This window comes from Eulemur rufifrons, chromosome 7 (assembly GCF_041146395.1).
Source record: "Eulemur rufifrons isolate Redbay chromosome 7, OSU_ERuf_1, whole genome shotgun sequence".
In the NCBI taxonomy this organism is placed as follows: Eukaryota; Metazoa; Chordata; class Mammalia; order Primates; family Lemuridae; genus Eulemur; species Eulemur rufifrons.
Window position 1 is genome coordinate 118,362,519 of NC_090989.1, and position 19,025 is coordinate 118,381,543.

General features: G+C 51.9%; 1 protein-coding gene across 1 annotated transcript in view; it reads left to right on the plus strand.

Annotated features, from left to right (window-relative positions):
- DZIP1L (DAZ interacting zinc finger protein 1 like) overlaps positions 1-18,564 on the plus strand; it is a 41,643-nt gene extending 23,079 nt beyond the window's left edge. Inside the window, exons 7-16 of the mRNA XM_069473195.1 lie at positions 673-735; positions 2,289-2,429; positions 4,735-4,765; positions 5,870-5,923; positions 7,287-7,420; positions 8,696-8,888; positions 12,222-12,438; positions 12,910-13,076; positions 15,807-15,946; positions 17,572-18,564. Of these exons, the coding sequence (XP_069329296.1) occupies positions 673-735; positions 2,289-2,429; positions 4,735-4,765; positions 5,870-5,923; positions 7,287-7,420; positions 8,696-8,888; positions 12,222-12,438; positions 12,910-13,076; positions 15,807-15,946; positions 17,572-17,733 (1,302 nt within the window). The 3' untranslated portion in view covers positions 17,734-18,564. The remainder of the gene's footprint in view (positions 1-672; positions 736-2,288; positions 2,430-4,734; positions 4,766-5,869; positions 5,924-7,286; positions 7,421-8,695; positions 8,889-12,221; positions 12,439-12,909; positions 13,077-15,806; positions 15,947-17,571) is intronic.
- The last annotated feature ends 461 nt before the right edge of the window (positions 18,565-19,025 follow it).

Here is a 19,025-nt window from a genome sequence, read left to right on the forward strand (position 1 = left end):
ATTGTCAGCAGTAAAGTATTTCCAATGATTGATGTTTCACATTGTAAAAAAGCCAATCTTTTTTCTATGAACTCTGTTTACAGTCTTTGCCTATTTTTCTATTATTAATGTTTTCCTTACCAATTTGTGAGTTTGTGTAATGTATGGAAATTAACTCAGCTCTTTGTTGTCTAGTTGTGGCTGTTCTCCCCAGTTTTCTATTGGTCCTTCAACTTTGTTTATCATGGCTTGGTCATGCAAAAATAAATCATGTTTATGTGGTCAAAATGATCAAATTATCAATCTTTTCTTTATGGCTTTCCCTACTCTGAGGTTTAAAAATAAAATTTTCCTGTATTTTCTTTTAGTACTTTTAATGGCTTTATTTTTTTATGTTTAATTCTTTGACCCACCTAAAATTTATTTTGGTTTAAGATATTAAATATGGATCTAAGTTCCTATGTTTTTCCAGGTAGTTAATCACTTGTTCCAACACTTTTTAGTCAATAATCTATCTCCCCCTCCTCCCACTGATTAAATTTCCATTTTCCCCCCATTATTGTCAGGGCTTTCTATTCTGTTCCATTATTCTGTCTGCCTAATTATAAGCCAGTACTTTTTAGTTCCTATACCTTTATAATATGTTTTTAATGCCTACAGGGGTCCTTTTGATAAGCTTTTAATCTTTTTCAGAAAACTGAGTGGAAGAGAAAAATAAAGGAACTGCACGAAGAGCATGTGGCTGAGAAGAGAGAGGTAGCTCTTGTTGGGTCATCGGGAGGGGCTTAGTTTCCTGTGACCTCCTTTCCTAATTCAGCTCCCCCCTTCCCTCTCCCCATCCCACCTGGAGCTGGTTGGCGGATATTTTGTTGCCCATGTGATTCCTGGCTGCTGACTCCCATCAGTACACAGAAGGGTCAGCTGCCTGGTCAGCGTCTTCTCTGGCCAGGACCAGGGGCCTCCAGCCTCCTCTTCCGAACCTAACACATCCTTTGTTCTGTGGTCCTCTTTGCAGTGGCCCCTGTAGGCCCCCCAGGAAGGGTTGTGCTGTAAGCCTCAGATGCATCACCTGGTCACTTCGTGTTTGGGCTCTTCTTTGAACTCCCCCCACCCTAGGCTGTGGACCACCGTGATAGTTCAGGGGAGTCCAGACCGAGGGACTCAGATACTGAGAACGGTGAACAGGGAGCGAGAGCCTCAGGACAGTGAAAACAGCTTTTGTAAAAATGCCCTGTGGAGGAGGCAAGCTGAGGAGGAAGCTGATTAACAAGCGCCCCAGGTCCTGCCTGCAGGAAGCTCAGAAGATGAAAAGGCTGAGATTAGAGTCAGGCCCCGGGGAGATGCTCCCGCTCTAGTATAGGAATGCACCAACATTCACATGGGATGCTTTTACTTTATTTGAAACATTTTAAAATGAGACATTTACTCCAAGAACAGGGAAAATATACTAAGCTACAGTGAGTGAAGTCTCCCTCCCACTCATCCACATCTACCTGTCCCCAACACCCACCCTACAGGTGATAACTTTTATTGCTTTCCTGTGTATTCTTCTAGAGTTTATGCAAGTGTCAATAGATTGTCTCATTTTATCTCTGCTCTTACATCAGAGGTAGCATGTTAACACATTTTCTTCACCTCTTATTTTCACCTAAAAACATCCACTTGATGGTTTTTGAATGGTCTCAATTTATTTGACTGTCCCTTAATGGGTGGCCACATCTGACCGAGAGCTCTTTCTTTTTTTTTTTTGAGACAGAGTCTCACTCTGTTGCCCAGGCTAGAGTGAGTGCCGTGGCGTCAGCCTAGCTCACAGCAACCTCAAACTCCTGAGCTCAAGCGATCCTCCTGTCTCGGCCTCCCGAGTAGCTGGGACTACAGGCATGCGCCACCATGCCCAGCTAATTTTTTCTATATATATTTTTAGCTGTCCATATAATTTCTTTCTATTTTTAGTAGAGGTGGGGTCTCGCTCTTGCTCAGGCTGGTCTCGAACTCCTGAGCTCAAACGATCCGCCCACCTCGGCCTCCCAGAGTGCTAGGATTACAGGCGTGAGCCACCGCGCCCGGCCGAGAGCTCTTTCTTTCCTGCATTCCAGTCTCACTCTTCTTCCCAGGTACAGCTCAAAAATGTCCCCAAACTGGAAGGTAGTTAGTCTTGTTAGAAAGCCACCTGCCCAGATCTAGAAATCCTTTACTTGCTTCAAGTGAAACCCTCGACCAGCCTTTGCCTGCAGGCGCTGGCCCTGCGGCCACCGGCACTCAGAGGTCCCTGCAGACATTTAACTGACCTACCATCCTGTGCCCACCAGCTGCAGGAGGAGAACGAGCGGCTCCAGGCCTCCCTGTCTCAGGATCAGAGGAAGGCAGCTGCCCAGTCCCAGCGGCAGATCAGCGCCCTCCGCACCCGGCTGCAGGAACAAGCCAGGCTCATCGCCTCCCAGGAGGAGACGGTAGGTCTGTCCCTCCTTTCAGCCAGGCCTTGGTGTCCCTGGACCTCTTCCCTGCAAGAATCTCCTTGTATTCTTCTGGGCTCATTGGTGCCAGTCTTATTACTCAGGCTCCTTAAAGAGGGACAAGAGTCCTCCGGCATGGGAGGCACAAAGTGATCAGCATGTTGCTGCCTCTTTCCAGGCTAAAGATGTGCCATCTTCCTCAGGGATGGCTGGCAGATGGGGTCATACTGACAGCAGAAACCATATAAAATGCCCGGGACCTCATTCATACTTTGCTTATTACCTCATTTAAGCCTCACTACTGCTCTTCGAGGTAGGCATCCCCTTCTCGTTTGACAGAAGATGAAACAGGCTAGAGAAGTCAAGCGCCTTGCTCAAATCTACCTGGGGCACTCTATAAGCGACAGGGGTGAGATTCAACCGTAGCCGGGAAGGTCAATGCAGAGCTTGTGCTCTTTGTGCAGTGTTCTTAGACATCATTTCTTCACTGGTACCCTTTCCATAAATGAACAGCCCCTGATGAGGTTGTCAGATAGACCAGTGTGATGAAAAGGCACTTGCTTGGCACCTTTCTCCTAAATCTGGCCCCTGGGACTGCTCATCTTTTGCTGATAATTCTCTGCCCTGCCCAGGCTCAGCTGTCCCTCCTGAGCCCCAGGTCTGTGGGAAGGCTGTATCGTTTCCTCCAGGGCCCCTCCTGTGGCCTCAGGTCATTGCCGTCTTTCCTCGCCCACCCGTCTCACGCACCGGCCTGCACACAGCTTCCTGCGCACCCACCTTCACTCTCCAGTCCTCGCTTCCTGTCTGGCCCCCCTCGCTATTTGTGCTTTTCTAGCTCCCAGCCACGCCTCAGCCAGCCAGCACCTGCCCCACCCCTGCTTTTCTTTTCATTGTCCCCTCTCCCCCAAAACTCTTAGCTCTTCACTGCTGTGGCCACCTCAGGTCCAGTGTGGAGGTTTTCTCCTTGTGTTACCCAGAACTCTTGTTTGCCAAGGATTCAGTTAGGAACCTGCTGGCTAAAGATAATAGAATAGGTTAATAGAGGTGAGCGTTGCTGGTCTTGGTTAGCAGCAAAATTACGCCATTGGGAACCAGACTCTGTTTCTCTTTTTGCCGTCTTCGGTCATCAGACTTTTGTTTCCTGCTTGACTCCCACAGCTGTGAGCTGTCTGCCACGGCCCCAACCAGGCAACCATATTTGGCACAAGCCATTGGTGAAGGCTTCTGCTTATTATATTATTGGTCAGAACTGTGTCATATGGGCAACTAGGAAGGCTGGGAAGGGAATAGCTAGTTTTACAGCCTCTGTTGTAGAGCTGGGCAAAGGAGGAAAGAACTGGGAGTGGGTACTGGGTGAGACATGGGGTATGTCAGCGTGTACCACTGCAGGGAGGACAAAGCAACTCAAAGCAGAAGAAGGAATTTGTCATGAAGGTAGACAGAGCATCCCACAGAGCTCAGGGCAGGGAAGCAGCTGAGTCGGAACAAACTGGAACCAGAGATGTGAATGTGATTAAGTTTTCCTCTTTTGTGTGTCTCTGTGCCTTTCTCTGTATTTGCTTCCATTTTTTTCTTTTACTCTGAAGATCAGCTTCTGCTTCTTATCTATTCCATGTGGCACAACAAACAAATAAACAAACTGAGAAAACCCAAAACAGTTGGCTGCCAGCAGCTCTTGACTTCACTTATTACTAGTCCAGAACTCTCTGCCCAGCCTGGATGGTGAGCTGTGGCTGTGGCGTGAGGTCACATTGCCCACGTGTGGCTGCCCCGCCCGCAGCCATGTGGAGGGAGGGAGAGAGGCACTTCCTGGAGAGAGGGCGTGAGCAGGCAGTCCCCATCATGCCTCCTGGCAGGGATCGTGTCTGGCCTCCTTCCTCCCAGGTGGGCTCAGCTCAGATGCCCACGTGGTGGGAGAGAGCTTCTTCCTTGCCCTGGATGCTCTCCATGAATTAAACCGTGGACTCATTCCATGCATTACATCAATGGCGCTGACTGTGCCTGTCCCACTCTGCTTCTCTGGGGCTCCTGCCCTTCATCCACAGTCCCTCTGTCAAGAGGGGACATTCTTGCCTCCCCACCTTGGGAAAATGGAGTGTGCTGCCATCCCGCTCGCATGTGGAGCCAGGAGAGGTGTTGAGGGGCTGGGATGGTGAATCTGAGCTCCTTCCCGTTCCCAGTGGGTGGCGTGGAAACAGTGACTGTCCCTTCTTCACTATGCTAGGCAGGCACACTGCTCAGAGCAGAGTTTTCCCACAGTGTTCCTTGCTGTGTGTAACCCGCTCTGTTCACCTCTCTGCAGATCCAGACCTTGTCCCTCAGGAAGGAGGAGGGTAAGTTTGCATGAGGTGGTTTGTAACAGTCTTGGTTGTTGTCTTAGGCTTTTCTCCCCATAATCAATTTACAGCTGGAGGGTTGGTGACAGCAGCCCATGGGACCCATGGGGTCAGGCTGTCCAGCTGGGTGAGGTTTCAGGACAGACAGGGCTGCCACCTGGCATTTGTGCCTAACAGGGCTACTTGCCTGGCCTGTTCTTCCCTGTAGAGGGACGGGGGTGTTACGGAGGGACGACGATCCTGGGGTGGTGATTGATGGGGCAGTGTTCATGAGCGGGCTTTTCTAGGTAACTGTGCCTGTGGCAAGGCCTCAGGGTTGCCGGCGACCTTCCCCTTGTTCCCAGCGTGCAGCAAGTTGACCCCAAACCCATGTGAATGTGGCACATTTGGCACATATGCTGTCCTCCTCTTGAGGACTCTGCCGTGGGGGTACGTGTGCCTGTGAGTGTGCGTGCGGCCGTGTGCAATGGAGTGTGGGCCCGCAGGGACTGCTTCTGCTGGCAGGGCCTTGGCCAGCCCCTTATGAAGCCTGGGCCTTCACACTCCACCTCCAGCTCCCCTGTCCTACGCCTTTAGCTCCCTGTCTGCCTTTTCTTGCAAACTCACATCTCCCCCCATGCCCTGCCTTGGGACAACACGTATCTTTCCCAGTCTTGCAGCCAGTTAAGAGGGGCACTACTCATGTGATCCTGAACTTTCTCAGGGCTGGAGCCGGAATGGTTACATCAGTAACAGCTGTGGGCCACACACTTCACCAAGCACTTCATGTTCGTTGTCTCTTTATATTGGTGTGACAATTGAATGTGGGGTGGGTATTATTATCCTCATTTTCTAGATGAGGAAACTGAGGCTTAGAGAGGTTCAAGGACCTGCCATCTGGTGCACAGCTAGCCAGGGGCAGAGCGGGCATGTGAACTCTGATCTTTCTGTCTCCCGTGTCTATGGGTGTGACCACTGCTCCATCCTGCCTCTGCGGTAAAGAGGAACTGACGGGAGGCCTTGCTCTTTCTGGCTGGTACTCACCTGCGGTCTTGCACTTTTCCCTAAGTTGGGGATGGGGTCCAGGGCTCTGGAGCCACTAACTGTTCCTCCTCCCTTCAGGGATCCGCGAGGCACCTAAGGCTGCAGACACAGAGGAGGAGTCTCTCGAGGAAGGTGGGCCTTGTTTTCTTTCCTGGGCATCCACAGAGAACACAGATTTGCTGCCCTCTTCATTGTTTAGTTTGTCTCTACTTAACGGTATCTGGACACCTGAAGCTGGGGTCCAGGGGGTTAAGGACATGAAATAACATTTCTTAAGCACCTTGCGTGTGCCAGGTGCTAATACACGATCTGCTGGTTCAGTGATGGGGAAACCCAGGCTCCGAGAGGGTCAGTAGCTTGCTCGGAGTCAAAGCTGGCAGGTAGCTGAGCCAGGATTTGCAGCGACATCTGATTCACAGCCTGGCCCACTGCCTCTCACCTGGTACTGTCCAGAGCAGTGGACGAGAACTCACTGAGTTGGCTCAAAGATGGCCTTTGCGGTTTTCTTCTGCATCATGAATGTGCTGCTGGCAGATCACGCAGGGCCTAAGCAATGTGCAGGAACCTACCTCGGCTTGCTTTTCAGAGCACTGGGTGCCGGCCGTTTTATTTGCCCTCCTCAGTGACTGATTCTGATTTGCAGAGCTCTCAACCTTGTAACCAAGGGATACAAAAGAAAAGTGAAAGAAATAGACACGCTCCCTGACTGCAAGGAGCTCCTAGGGTAGCCGGGGAGAGGCAGCTCCCAGGAAAGATGAGAGCTCACTGGGCAACCTGCTGACCAGGGCCCGCCCGAGCGAGGCTGTGATGGGACAATGCCACCGTTACCCAACAGACACGCCAGGAAAGGGTCTGACTTGTGTCATCAAAGAGTTCATCATGGGGGTATTTTATTTTTTAATATAATACTTTTCTTTATTTTTGAGGTGGTAATCTAATCTACGCACTTGGCGGGGGTGGGGGAGGGGAGGAGAAAAAGAAAAGGAAGCCGTGTAAAAGGGTGTGCGGTGAGAAGTAGGTCTCCCTGCTGCCAGCTCTCCGGTTTCCTCTGCAGAAGTGCCCTGTTACTGGTTCCTCACACCTCCTTCCAGAGACACGGTGCAAACACAAGCGCATACGTGAATCCATCCTTTTCCTTTTTCCCTGAATGGGAACACACTCTGCACATTGTTTTGTAATTAGTGAGATTGCTAACAACTGACTTGGGAAATCATTTCATATCCCTTTATATAGAATCGCTTCATTATCTTGGAGGTCTCGACTGGGAGGGGATGCGAACGACGAAGGTGGGTGGAGGGGCCAAGGCAGTGGTACCCAGGAGCTGAAACACCCCAGCTTCTACCCGGGGGTGGACACGCAGGAGGGGTCAGTGGCCCTGGGCTCCCCGGCTAGAGACCAGGATCAGTGGCAGCGTGAGAGCTCGGCAGGCACAGTGGGCTCTGGGAATGGAGGGCTCAGGTGCCCAGGCTGAGCTGGGTGGTGTCTTGTGCCACAGAGCTGGGGGACTTTCGGGACGAACAGCAGAAGGTGCTGGCAGCCCTGAGGAGTAACCCCACCTTGCTGAAGCAATTCAAGCCAATCCTGGAGGACACCCTGGAAGAGAAGCTGGAAAGCCTGGGGATAAAGAAGGCAAGTTCCAGGGCCACCAGTTTAAGGGCCGATACCTACAATTTGGACACAAGTTGTCAAACTGACAAATGATCAGTTGTTTGCATTGTAAACTCATTCATCTCTTTTGTTCCAACCTGGGCTCCTTTGGTGTCCATGAAGGGAAGCCCACACACCTTTCCCCCTCAACTCACAGCAGCAGTGTGGTCTCTCTGTTTCTTCCAGAGGCTTCTTGGGATTGGCCCTACGTGGCTGGTGATGCCACCCCAAGTCCTGCCCTCTCAGTGTGCTCCACTCATTGGTTACTTCCCTGTGTGTCTCTAATTAAATTTTCTACCAGAGGGAATTTAATTGGCTCAATTTGGCCTACGGACAGGTCCCCCTTGGGCAAGTGCCCAACTTCAAGTCCATCGTCTGTGGCACACGTGGCCATGCCCGCTCAGCAGCTGGCCGTGGGTGGGCAGGCACGGGAAGCTATGTCTGGCACCAGTTAATATTTGAATGCCGTGTGTTCAACCAGAGCATGCACGTTATCATTAGAGGCACCAATGAAATCTGTTTTTAAATAAAAACATACCTTGTTATTAAAGTAGCCAAGCATCCCATCATTGAAAATACTATTTGTATAGAGCAAGTTAGGGAAAAAAAAATAGACACCTAGGTTTAATTTAGTAAGGATGCTGACTAATGTTTGTTTTCAACTACTGCTTAATCTTCCTTTGGCCCTGTGTTCACATTTGATTAACATGTTTCTTTCTAACCTTGCATGAATCCTCATCTTGGACTCACATGCCTCCCAAGACTCTCCCATGTGCTCTGGGTGGATGTCAAAAGCCCAAGCAACTTCCCATGCATCTTGGAAGGGTACCTGGCTTTTGTTTATTGCAGTTTATTTTTTCAAACATTGTTAGCCATGGACAATGTGTCTGGCATCATGTTAGTGCTTGCAGGTACAAAAATGAACAAGCCACAATCTGTTATCCTAGGATTCAGTCAGGTGGGACATCTTAGGCATGTTTCATCTGAATCCCTTGTGCTGTGATGTGGATAGAATTGTGATGCAGTCCTTTGCATTATCCTCTATGCAAAACCCTGAACCCTGAACCATTGCACTTTTAGCAACTTGCGGAGCTGCTGCTCACCTGCTCTGATCCTCATTCCATGCCCCCACTCCTGCAAGAAAAGCACCAGGTGCTGACCACAGACTCCCAGGCCAGCAGCAGCAGGTGTGAGAGGCTTAGGGGAAGGAGAAGAAGGGTAGCCTCTGTCTGTAAAGGTGAACTCTGTCTCCTCTAGGGCGCAAAGGGAATCTCAGTTCAGACTCTCAGACACCTGGAGTCCCTGCTGAGAGCCCAGAGGGAGCAGAAGGCCCGAAGTTTTTCTGAATTTCTGAGTCTGAGGGAAAAGCTCATCAAGGAAACCACCAGCAGAGTGAAGGAGAGACAGGAGCATACGGCTGTGGTGTCCCAGCCAGACAGCCAGCCTTCAGGTACACTGGGGAGAGGCTTGCTCGGGGGCTGTGACCTGGAGGGTCCCATTCTTGCCAAGGCTTATTTCCACACGAGGAAGGTATGAGCCCGGCCTACCATCAGGGGTATTGCTCTGAAGGGCTGAGCTGGTGGGTTCCTCATAGGTGACTGAGTCCAGACCTCCTCTGTTGGGGAAACAGAGTCCAGAGTGGGGGCAGGGGCACTTGTCTAGGGTCATGAGGAGAGCCAGAGCCAGAGCTTGTGGTGCACCCGCACTGCCTCTGCTCAGACATGCTGCCTCCCCCAGCAGCTTTGGCCGCTCTGCTTGACTGACTTTGACCACAGTCGAGCTTCGCTCCAGCCGAGGGCAGCCCACTGCGTTAGGGCTCTGCACACCGGCCTTCAGCGCTGGCAGACAGACCGCAGGCCTGGGAGCTTTGAGGCTGCAGGCAGAGGCAAATACCAATCAAATGAAAACTTCCTCAGAGCTCAGATGTCCCCTGCCCTGAGCCAGTGGGAGGCCACGAGGGGCTGGGCCAGTTCTGCACGTGGATGACTCTGCAGAGCTAAGACTTGGCTCCCTGAGCCAGGTTACAGCCACTGCTTTGCCACCTGTCCTTGCCTCTGGGGTCACAACGAGGGAAGGCCCTGTGGTTCTGGTGGAGGACTAGGATGAGGACCCTCAAGTCTCTGTCCTCAAAGACCTGATGGAGCAAGGGGATTTGTGTTCCTAGGTTGGAGAGCCTTCCGTTTCTAGAATATTCCCAGGTCCACTGGGCTGCTGTGACTGGAGGCCCTGGGGAGAGCTCCAGCGGGTCTGGGTCTGCTCATGCAGGGTGCTGCCCTGCTCCTCCACATCGTCCCCTCTGTCACGGACACTTGTGGCCAGCAGGAGGCCAAAGCAGTGTCTCGTGTCCAGCAGACCCAATCTGAGCTCTTCATGCAACGAAATTTTGCAAGTGTGGCCCACGTATCTTTGCGGATATGAGAGATGATTTTAGTTGCTACATGGACCAGTCATTTTAAAATTTAATCTTTATTTTTCTTCATGTGAGTTAGAAGAAAATATTACATAGCAATCCTGTGAGCTCATGGGAATTATTACTTGGACAAGTATAAAGCAAGTATTTTAAAATGTTTAGAAGTGCTGTCATTTTACATAAAAATGTTAAATAGATAGCAGGACAGCTGATTGAGAATATGGCAAAAATTGTGTTGATGACCCGGGAAACTGTCCTGGTATTTTAAACTTCTGGTTGTAAAATCTCTAAGTGAAGGACTGTTCCTTAGTCTTGCACAGAAATCACAGACAGAAGAGTATTTGTCCTGGCTGCTAACCTGCCTTTCACACTCAAACCTGCCCTTTGCTCATTTGCGCAAATGCTCATTCATTCATTCATCCGTCCACTCGCTCATTTAGTACAGTATTTGCTGAGGCTGACCCAGTTCCGTGGCCTGCCACCTCACCTGGAAACCAGCCAGGACTAGGTGCTGTGACGGAGCAAGCCCAGGGGTGGGCTGGACTCAGAGGAGGGAGGGGACAGGGACTCAGGGAGGATGAATGGAAATACCCTCTGTGTGCCGGCTTCCCAGAGAAAAGAAAGGCATCTTGCTCCTTCTAGCTGCCAGCCCCCCTCCAGCCCTGTTCCTGTGGTCGGCAAACCAGGAGGGAGAGCCTCCCCTTGCCTTCTCGCCCCTTCCCTGGCCTTGGGCTTCTGCCTTCTCTGGGCACAACACTGAGGCATGAGATGAACACGCTGTTTTCATGGTACTCTGTAGACCTTTCCTTCCAGCCCCACGTCCGCATTCTCTTCCTGAGTCCCACAGGTGCGGCGCTAATGCTCCCGTCCCCTCCTGTCTCTGCCGGGACTGTGCCTCTTCTCCCGTTCGGGGGCAAGGCTGTGGGATACAGTGAAGGTAGTGGCGAAAGCCCAAGGCGGGGGCAGGCTGATGAGCTGGGTTTGCACCCACCACTTTCTTCCATGGAATTATGGGCAAGTCTCTTAATCTCTCAAAGCCCCGTAGGGAAAATGGTAATCTCTGAAGATGCTCTGGGGACCAAATGGTTGTATGTGAAGCGCTTTACTTGGTAGCTGGTACACAGTGATTGTAAGCTATTGTTTTTTTCTGTCTCCAAGTTTGTCTCTGCCCTTTCTCTTCAGCTCACTCTTTCCTCGAAGGTCCCTTCCTGAGTAGATGCGTGTTCTGAAAGCAGGGTTCAGCCGCTCCTTGAACGATGCAGGGGTTGGGGTGCCAGCCACCCTCGCAGTTGAAAATCTGTGTGTAACTTTTGACTACTCAACAACTTAATTACTAATAGCCTACTGTTGACTGGAAGCCTTACAGATAACATAGTAGATTAACACTTATTTTGTATGTGTATTATATACTGTATTCTTACAATAAAGTAATCTAGAGAAAAGAAATTGAAATTAAGAAAATAACAAGGAAGAGAAAATATATTTACCATTCACTAAGTGGAAGTGGATCATCATTTGGTCTTCATCCCTGTCTTCTTCATGTTGAGTAGGTGGAGGAAGAGAAGGGGGTGGCAAAGGCAGAAGAAAATCTGCATATAAGGGGACCTGTGAAGTTCAAATCCCTATTGTTCAAGGGTCAACTGTATTTCAAACATTTTTGACTTTGAACTACAGTAAGAAATGCATTTTACATTGTGACTCAATCCACACATGTAAGAGTTTTGTGAACGGTACTTTGACTCCCTGTGATGTACTTTCTCTCTTCTCTTTCCATAAAAAATTGCTGATCCTGGGCCCCTTTCCCCCAAAATGAGTCTTGATACAATTTGGAAAACGGGGGCTGTGTCTAACTGCCTGCCTTGGGCACTGCCTTGCCTCAGGCTGGGTTGGGAGGACAGGGCAATCTTGATGGCTCATGCAGTCCTGCAGCGACCTCTGGTGGCAACAGGGCCTTCCTGCAGGGCTGTCTGCACTCTGGCGGCTGCAGTGTGGGTGCATGGAGAGGGTAGGTGGCCTTGGCGAAGTCCACCTGTAGGACTGTGTGTATGGAGGGGGGTGAGCTGCAAACATGCTGAGCCTTTCTTCAGACCTGCTGACTCCTGCTCGTCTCCTGAAATGACAACATGACCCTGGAACACCTGGCTGCTCTTCTGGTCTCTGACGAAACCGTGGAACCGTGGTCCCAGCTCCGTGTCTGGCTAGCAGTGCAAGCCCTGGGGTGGGGGCCGCTATTCAATCTGCCATGGTTGTATGGTACACTGAGATGGAGTGACTTGTCTGTTTCCCGTGTGTTGGAGCCTCTTTCTGCCTCCTCTCAGGCTTGAGGGCCCAGCACAGGCATACTCTGAAAGTCATTCCTTTCTGTGTTTCTAGTCAAAAGCCAGCAGAGCACACTGGCCGCCAGAGAGGTCCAGCCAAAGATCAGGACCCTGCAGGTGGCATTGCCATCCAAGCCGGCAGAGCCACCCACACCAACTCTTCAGAGCCGTGGCAGCCGTGGCCTTGGTCCGACCCAGGTGTCCACCCCCACTCCACGCCCCAGAATGCGTGGACCCTCCAGTACCCCTGCTTCCCCGGGGCCCGGGCCGAGGTGAGCCCCAGACTCTGCCCTCTCCCTGGGCCGGTGGCAGTGCCTCCTGGCCTCAGGAAGCCCTGTTCTGGGCTCCCTACAGACGTCTGCAGACAGGTGAGGGGCAGAGACAGACGTGAACAAGAGGTACCCCAGGTGGGGTCCAACCTGAGCTCCAAAGAAGAGCCTGGAGATCCTTCGCTCTGAGCAGGACAAACCTTCCCCTTAGCTGGCTCTGCCCCCAAGCCCAGTTGCCACCCTGGCAGGCTGGGTCCTCAGGCGGGCAGAGCGACGTCTCTGTGAGCCCCATCTTCCAAGGGAGAGACTGCTGTGGCTGCCACACTCCCGGATGACTCCTGGCGGCCTGGGCTGGAGGGAGGGGGCAGGGCTGGCTCTGGGCCAACCGAACAAGCTTGCAATGTGGTAAAGTTTGGCCTTTGAGGTTTTCTTCCCGGCCTGCACATCTCTCGTTTCTTCTCCTCCACGCAGCAGCACGTCCCCGTTCAGTTCTGAGGAGGACTCGGAGGGAGCCTCCGTGCAGCGCGCGCCTCGTCAGCCCCTTCGAGCTCCTTCCAGGGTGGTGCCCCGGCCGGAGGATGACTGGGGCTGGTCTGACACGGAGACCTCGGAGAACACCCGGCCCCCTGGCAAGGGCTCAGGCGGGCTGGCTTCCTCGGGTGAGTGGGCCAGGACCGCCGCGGTACCCTGCTCCCCCAGATTTCTCTAGGCCCTGGAAACACACTTCACCTTTTTTGGGAGCTTTCTGATTTGGCATCTCTTTCTCTGTTTGACTTGGAGAGGATGGTCCTCCTCTCCCTCAGATGTTTTTTTTCTGGGATAACAGAGATATCAAGAGAAATCTAGAGTTTGAGTGAAGTTTATTTTGCCCCTTGTTTTGCATGGAATTGTTTAACTGTTAGAGGTTGGGGGAGCCCACTCATCCCCTTTCTCCTCCAGGCTCTTTCCAGTGGAGAATAAACACCACGTAGAGAGCAAAGCCTCACTCTAATTAGTGCCGGGCCCAGGAATGCCTAGGGCGTGGGCTTCCTGTGACGGCTGGTCTGGAGGAACAGCCAGCACTTGAGGCCAAAATGGGGGCCCCTCCAGCCTCCCCAAATCCAGATCCTGACTTTGCTTGTGCACAGGGCTGGGTGGGCAAAGCAGTCCCTGAGTGGGCGGGATCTGAAACGGGCCGCCATGGGGAGTGTTGGGGCCGGGTCGGAGAGAAAGAGTCTGCATCGCCTGTTTAGTGCAGGGACCCTCCTTCAGGTGGGCCCGGCCCAGGCCATGCTGCCGCTCCACCCCTCTGCCGGGCTACTCCTGTGGGGAGGAGAGAGTAGGACGGTGGGGGAAAAAGCAAGAGGGCGTTTCTCCTGTTGTCCTTCCCGGTGGGTGGAGCAGACGTCCCTCTTCTGTGGAACCTCAAGGCAAGAGAGAGAAGGGTTTCCCTCTACGTTGTCATTTCTGGGTGCCCACCACGTGCTCCGCTCTGAGCAGAGCTCTGCGCGAATCCCCTTGTGTACCGCGCGCAGCACTGATGGGGGAAGGCTGTATCCACAGGGTGACACATGCGGAAACTAAGCCTTGGACACGTTGTGACTAGCTCAAGGCCACAGAACCAGCATCTTGGCACATTGAGACGCTGCATTATTTTTTTGAAGTTAATGTGTTGAAGTCATTTATTTATTTATTTGCTTGTAAAAGAAATTTTTTTCCCCCCAGGAAGAACTGCTTTTAACTGTGTTCCTAATTTTACGAATATCCTCACAGTCTTTTATGCTGTTTGAGTTCATTAGCACCAGATCATGGGCTTGTGGTCACAGAGTTAACTGTCACCGCGGTCAAGGCAGCCTCCTGGGTAAACCTAGGTTACAACTTTAAGGGAAAACAGTTTCCTACAGTGAACATTTTGACAAATATAGTTTCCTGTAACGCATGTAGTTTAACAAATGTAACTTTTTGTAACGAAACAATAGTGAAGAGTGGGTTTCCTAGCGATCTTTAAGATGGAGAAGGCAGCTGCAGAAGGGAGTAGTCGACCTTTGCAACAGGCTGCCTTTGGCCACAGCCCTTTTCATCACATAGGAAAGTTGTTTGCCCTTTTGGCTAAGAGACTTAGACAGAAATCCAACCTGTTCATGCAAGGGGCATCACAGAGACTTCAGCTAAGTGTTATGGTAACTGGAATGAAAATATTCATTAAACTCATCATTTTCTAACAGGTTACAATGATTAGCTGAGCATTTTTCTTCTCAAAACAACAATGTCTACTCCCATTCTTCCAAGGTTTTCTTATACAGTTGCTGACTGAGGCCTGTAGCTTCTGGCTTTAGTTGTATTTTCTAGCCAAGGCTGAGCTAAAGACTATAGAACTTAGAATTTTATCTTTCCAAGGTCAGTCAGGAGAAGCTGTGGGATGTGAGCCTGGGTTTGCAGTCTGCATAGTCCTCGCTCTTACTGGACCCTGCAGTACTTCTTCATGTGCACAGCGCAATCCACGCCTGCCAGCCCATCAAAGTCCACCAGAACCGGGTCCCCGGAGTGGTACTGACACCTTGCTGGGCAAGGGCGATTGGGTGGCAAGATCTTGGGGCTGGGAGTCAGGAGTCTTCAGAGACAGTTCTGGCTCTGTCACTTGCTACTTGCTTGTCCTTATACAAGGGGTTTGGTTGTTTTATTGTAAAATGAGGTATTTGGACGAGATGATTAATGAGAGGGTGAGGAACACAGTGCTGGTACATAGTAGGCCTTTAACAAACATTTCTTGAATGAATCAGTGTAGGGCTGCTGTAAGTCCGAAAGTCGGCGCAGGCCCCGGAGGTTGGAATCCCAGGAGGCTGTAGTTAGTTCCCTGCTTCTTGGTCATTGCTGAGGTCCAGCCCTCACCGTGGCGACCAGGCAGCAGGGTCTGCTGCTGATCTGCGCTGCTGCCAATCTGCGCTGCTGCCGTGCTCCTGCCTCCTGCACGAGTTCGCCTGCAGCCCTCCTGTGCTCATGTGTATTTATGACATTTCTCCTTGTCTCTGTGTGGAGATGTTGAAGGAGGGCGTAGCTGCATGTTAGTGATGCAGTTCATGCCCCAAACGGAGCAGAGGTTCTGCCTCAGCCTCTCCTTAGAGGGAAGAGCAACTCCTAAGCCTGCGTCACCAGCCGTGCCGTTAAGTGTGCACAGTGACATCCGCAGACTGTTCCAGGCCTCTGTTCGCGGGACACCCGTTGCTCTGGGCCTTCTCTCTCTCCTGGCCCCTCTTTGTGGCTGCCAACCTCCTCCCTGCTGACCCTTGTGCACATTCCCTCTGTCCACACTGGAGCCTGGACACGACCCCCCAGGATGAAACTTTCATTCTCCAGGCTTCTCCCACGAACACAGCCACTTGCTCCCCTTCCAGGTACGCTGGTGCAGTCGATGGTCAAAAACCTGGAGAAGCAGCTCGAAGCTCCGGCAAAGAAGCCTGCTGGAGGGGTCAGTCTGTTTTCAGTGCCCAATGCCGGGCCACAGAGGGCTGCCGTGCTAGGAAAGAAGCCTCAGGTAGGATGTGGGGCACTTGGAGGCTGCCCTGCAATTCCTTACAGAGCCAGCTGTGAGTCTGGGGGCCCTGGGGTGAGGGTTATCGGGGACGGTCCAGCGAGTGTCATTCTTGGCCCTGGTGGGACATTGCAGGTGGCCTCATTGTCTCCCTCTGCCCCCGTGTACATGGAGAGATGGCCATTTGGAATACTTGTTGTGTCCATGTTAACATTAAAAAGACTTTTGGTTCATCCTACAAGCAACTGCCCAGTAAGTTTAGTTCTTCCCAGACTCCGGCTCCCTGCGGCAGCTGCTCTCCTCCGGCTCTGCCTCACCACGTGGTGGGCTCCCCCCAACCCAGCACAAGTCTGTGTGTGGAGCAGACTCCCAAGGTGGGTATTGGAGCAGCCCCACATGGCACATGAGTCGGTAACAGCGTAAAATGGGAACATTTAGACACCTTTGTTCTAAATATTCAAGGCCATGTCTCATCGCTAACAATGTCTTCATGGCTTTGCCTTGGGCCGTGGCAGCCATCGTCTGATCAGGCTCAGAGCTCAAGTGTTGAGCTTGCCCCACCATCACCAGACCCTCCTCACCGCCCTTCTCCCGGCTGACCCCCCTTCATGGAACAACTTCCACACCCTTAGGCAGAAAACTTTAGAGCTCTCTTTACTACACATTCCTTCCTCACCTTTCTCAATCAAGAAGGTGCATCTTGGGATGGTCAATGCTATTGCCCTGAAACTCAGAAGTAGTGGGCAATCATTCTTCGGTTTTGGGTAGCAGTTTCCTCCCTTTTACTATGGAGTGTGTTTGGTTTATCATGTGGTTCATGTATGTTTGTGAGTAATGGTCCAAATGATTAAAAACACACCTGGTCCCTTTCCCCAGAGTGTGGAAGAGCACCAGCAGCCCCGCACGGACAGCCGCCACTCAGAGCGAGCTTGCCGCGCCGCCCGGCGTGCTTTCTGACTGGTGGGCTTCCACTCCAGGAGAAAGCGCACAGAGTGGCTTAGGTCACAGCCCAGGTGGCCAGCAGGGCACTGAGAGCTCTGGAGGGGGAGGCCTGAGCTGTTACACCAGGGACTGCGGTCTGGAGGTGGCCTGGTCCCTTGGCTGGCTCTGAGCTGTCCCGTTGGCTGCAGCCCAGACCCCTTCCAGGCTGACGGATTCCTGAGGCTCCTGAGCTCCCCTCAGGCTCCTTCTGTCAGAGCATTTATCCGGCCTGAGAGAGCCAGTCTGAGAGGACATGGGCACTTTGGCTCATGGTGCATTCAGCCTGAGAACTTGGAAGGGTCAAGGCTCTGGGCTTTTGGCTCTGTCAGTATGCAGAGTTAAAAATCTGCACAAAGTTTAAATGAAAACGAGAGCAACCGGATCGGCACATAGGCCTTTCAAGGCACTTGCCTCGATTTGGTTAGTAGGATTTCAGGGATATTTGAAATCACTCCAATCCCAGGTCTCTGAAGCAGGTTCTCAGAGGCATGGAGACTTGGCAGGAGGGAAGGCAGGAGGAACAGCGTCTCCCTATCACTTTCTTCCAAATCTGCATCTGTCCCCATTTCCACCTTGCATTGTGCTCAGCTCTCTGCCACCCTCCTCCCTTATCAAAATGTATTTTCTTCTCTTCTTCACCCCTGCAGCTTTCTGAAGATGAGAGTGACCTGGAGATCTCTTCCTTGGAAGATCTTTCCCAGGACCTGGACCAGAGAGAGAAACCCAAGCCCTTGTCTCGCTCGAAGCCCCCAGAGAAGTTTGGCCCTGGTCCTTGGAGCTCTGGCCGACCCAGGGTCCCTGGCTGGTAATCCCGGCCCAGAGCCTGGCTGGCCAGAGGATCAGCCTTGTCACCTGGCCGGGGTCAGCTCAGGTCCCACCCCAACAGAAGAGGCTGCCGGGTCTCTTGTCTTCACCGGCAACCAAGAGGTTTTCTCCTTGGAGAGAAACAGAGCAGGGGGTGGATATGATCTCTTCCCTCCCTACCTGTGAGGGGCTCTGCCACAGAGTCCCTCAGTGCCTGGCCGGTGCCCCTGGGTCCCAAGGCTTGAGAGAGGTTATAACAGGACCTCCGGGTAGTTTTCTTCCTTCACCTCCGTGGCCACTCCAGACTGAAAAGAGTTCCTCATTCTCTCTTCCCAAGCCTTTTATAAACCTGCAAGAACACTTTGGAGATAGGTCATATATGGGGCTTTTTGGGGTACGTATGCCTCAGTCAATCATTCAGTGATTGACCCAAAGTCAGATATTGAATGCCTACTCTGTGCTGGCTCCTCCAGCCTCTCGCTACTGAGTTGGGGTGCAGGCAGAGGTGGGTGGGGCAGAATGTCTACAGCCAGTGCCATCCTGGGTAGTAATCTAGTGACAGACGAGGGTGTTACAGGAGCATACAAGAGGCCACCCAACACAGCCTGGGGTGATCTTGGAGAGTTTCCCAGAGTCTAGATGTCTGGCAGGCCTGTTCATGGGTGGGAGGGAAGGAGGGCCACCACTTGGCTGGGATCTCATATGCCCAAAGGACCACACATTTAATTTTTGACATTATTTCCAAAATCAGGTTATATACATAGCCATTGTATTTTTTTAGTATGAAAAACACTAATTTATTATATGCAAATGTTTAAATATAGCATGATGTTTTTCACTCTCTGGTATGTATGTCATTATTTTTGGAGCTTCGAGGGGGGTGAGGAGGGAAGTAAGCGGCCTGCATCCCCGTGGTGTCAGATTAGACCCTCTGGGATGCACTTGCCAAGATGGAGTTATTGAGGAGCCACACCTGGGCAAGGTGAAGGTGGAGGAGGCAGGATCGGGCAGGGAAGGCTGCAGTCTGTAGTGCAAATCTGACCATGTGGATGGAAAGGGAGGAGGAAGCTAAAGGAGCAGGAAGAGCAAGCCCCAGACTGCAATGCTGGGCTGACAGGGTCTCCACCAACCCAGCGGGGAGCTCCAGTGCAAGAGCTGCCCACTAGGGAGTCCCCACTGGGCAGAAACGGCCAGGCCCTGGTATGCCCCTGGTGCTTGTCTATTGGCTGTGGCGCCCGACGAGTGAGACCTCGATTTGAAGGGTGAGGTGAACCCTCTAAGCCAATTTCATTCCTTG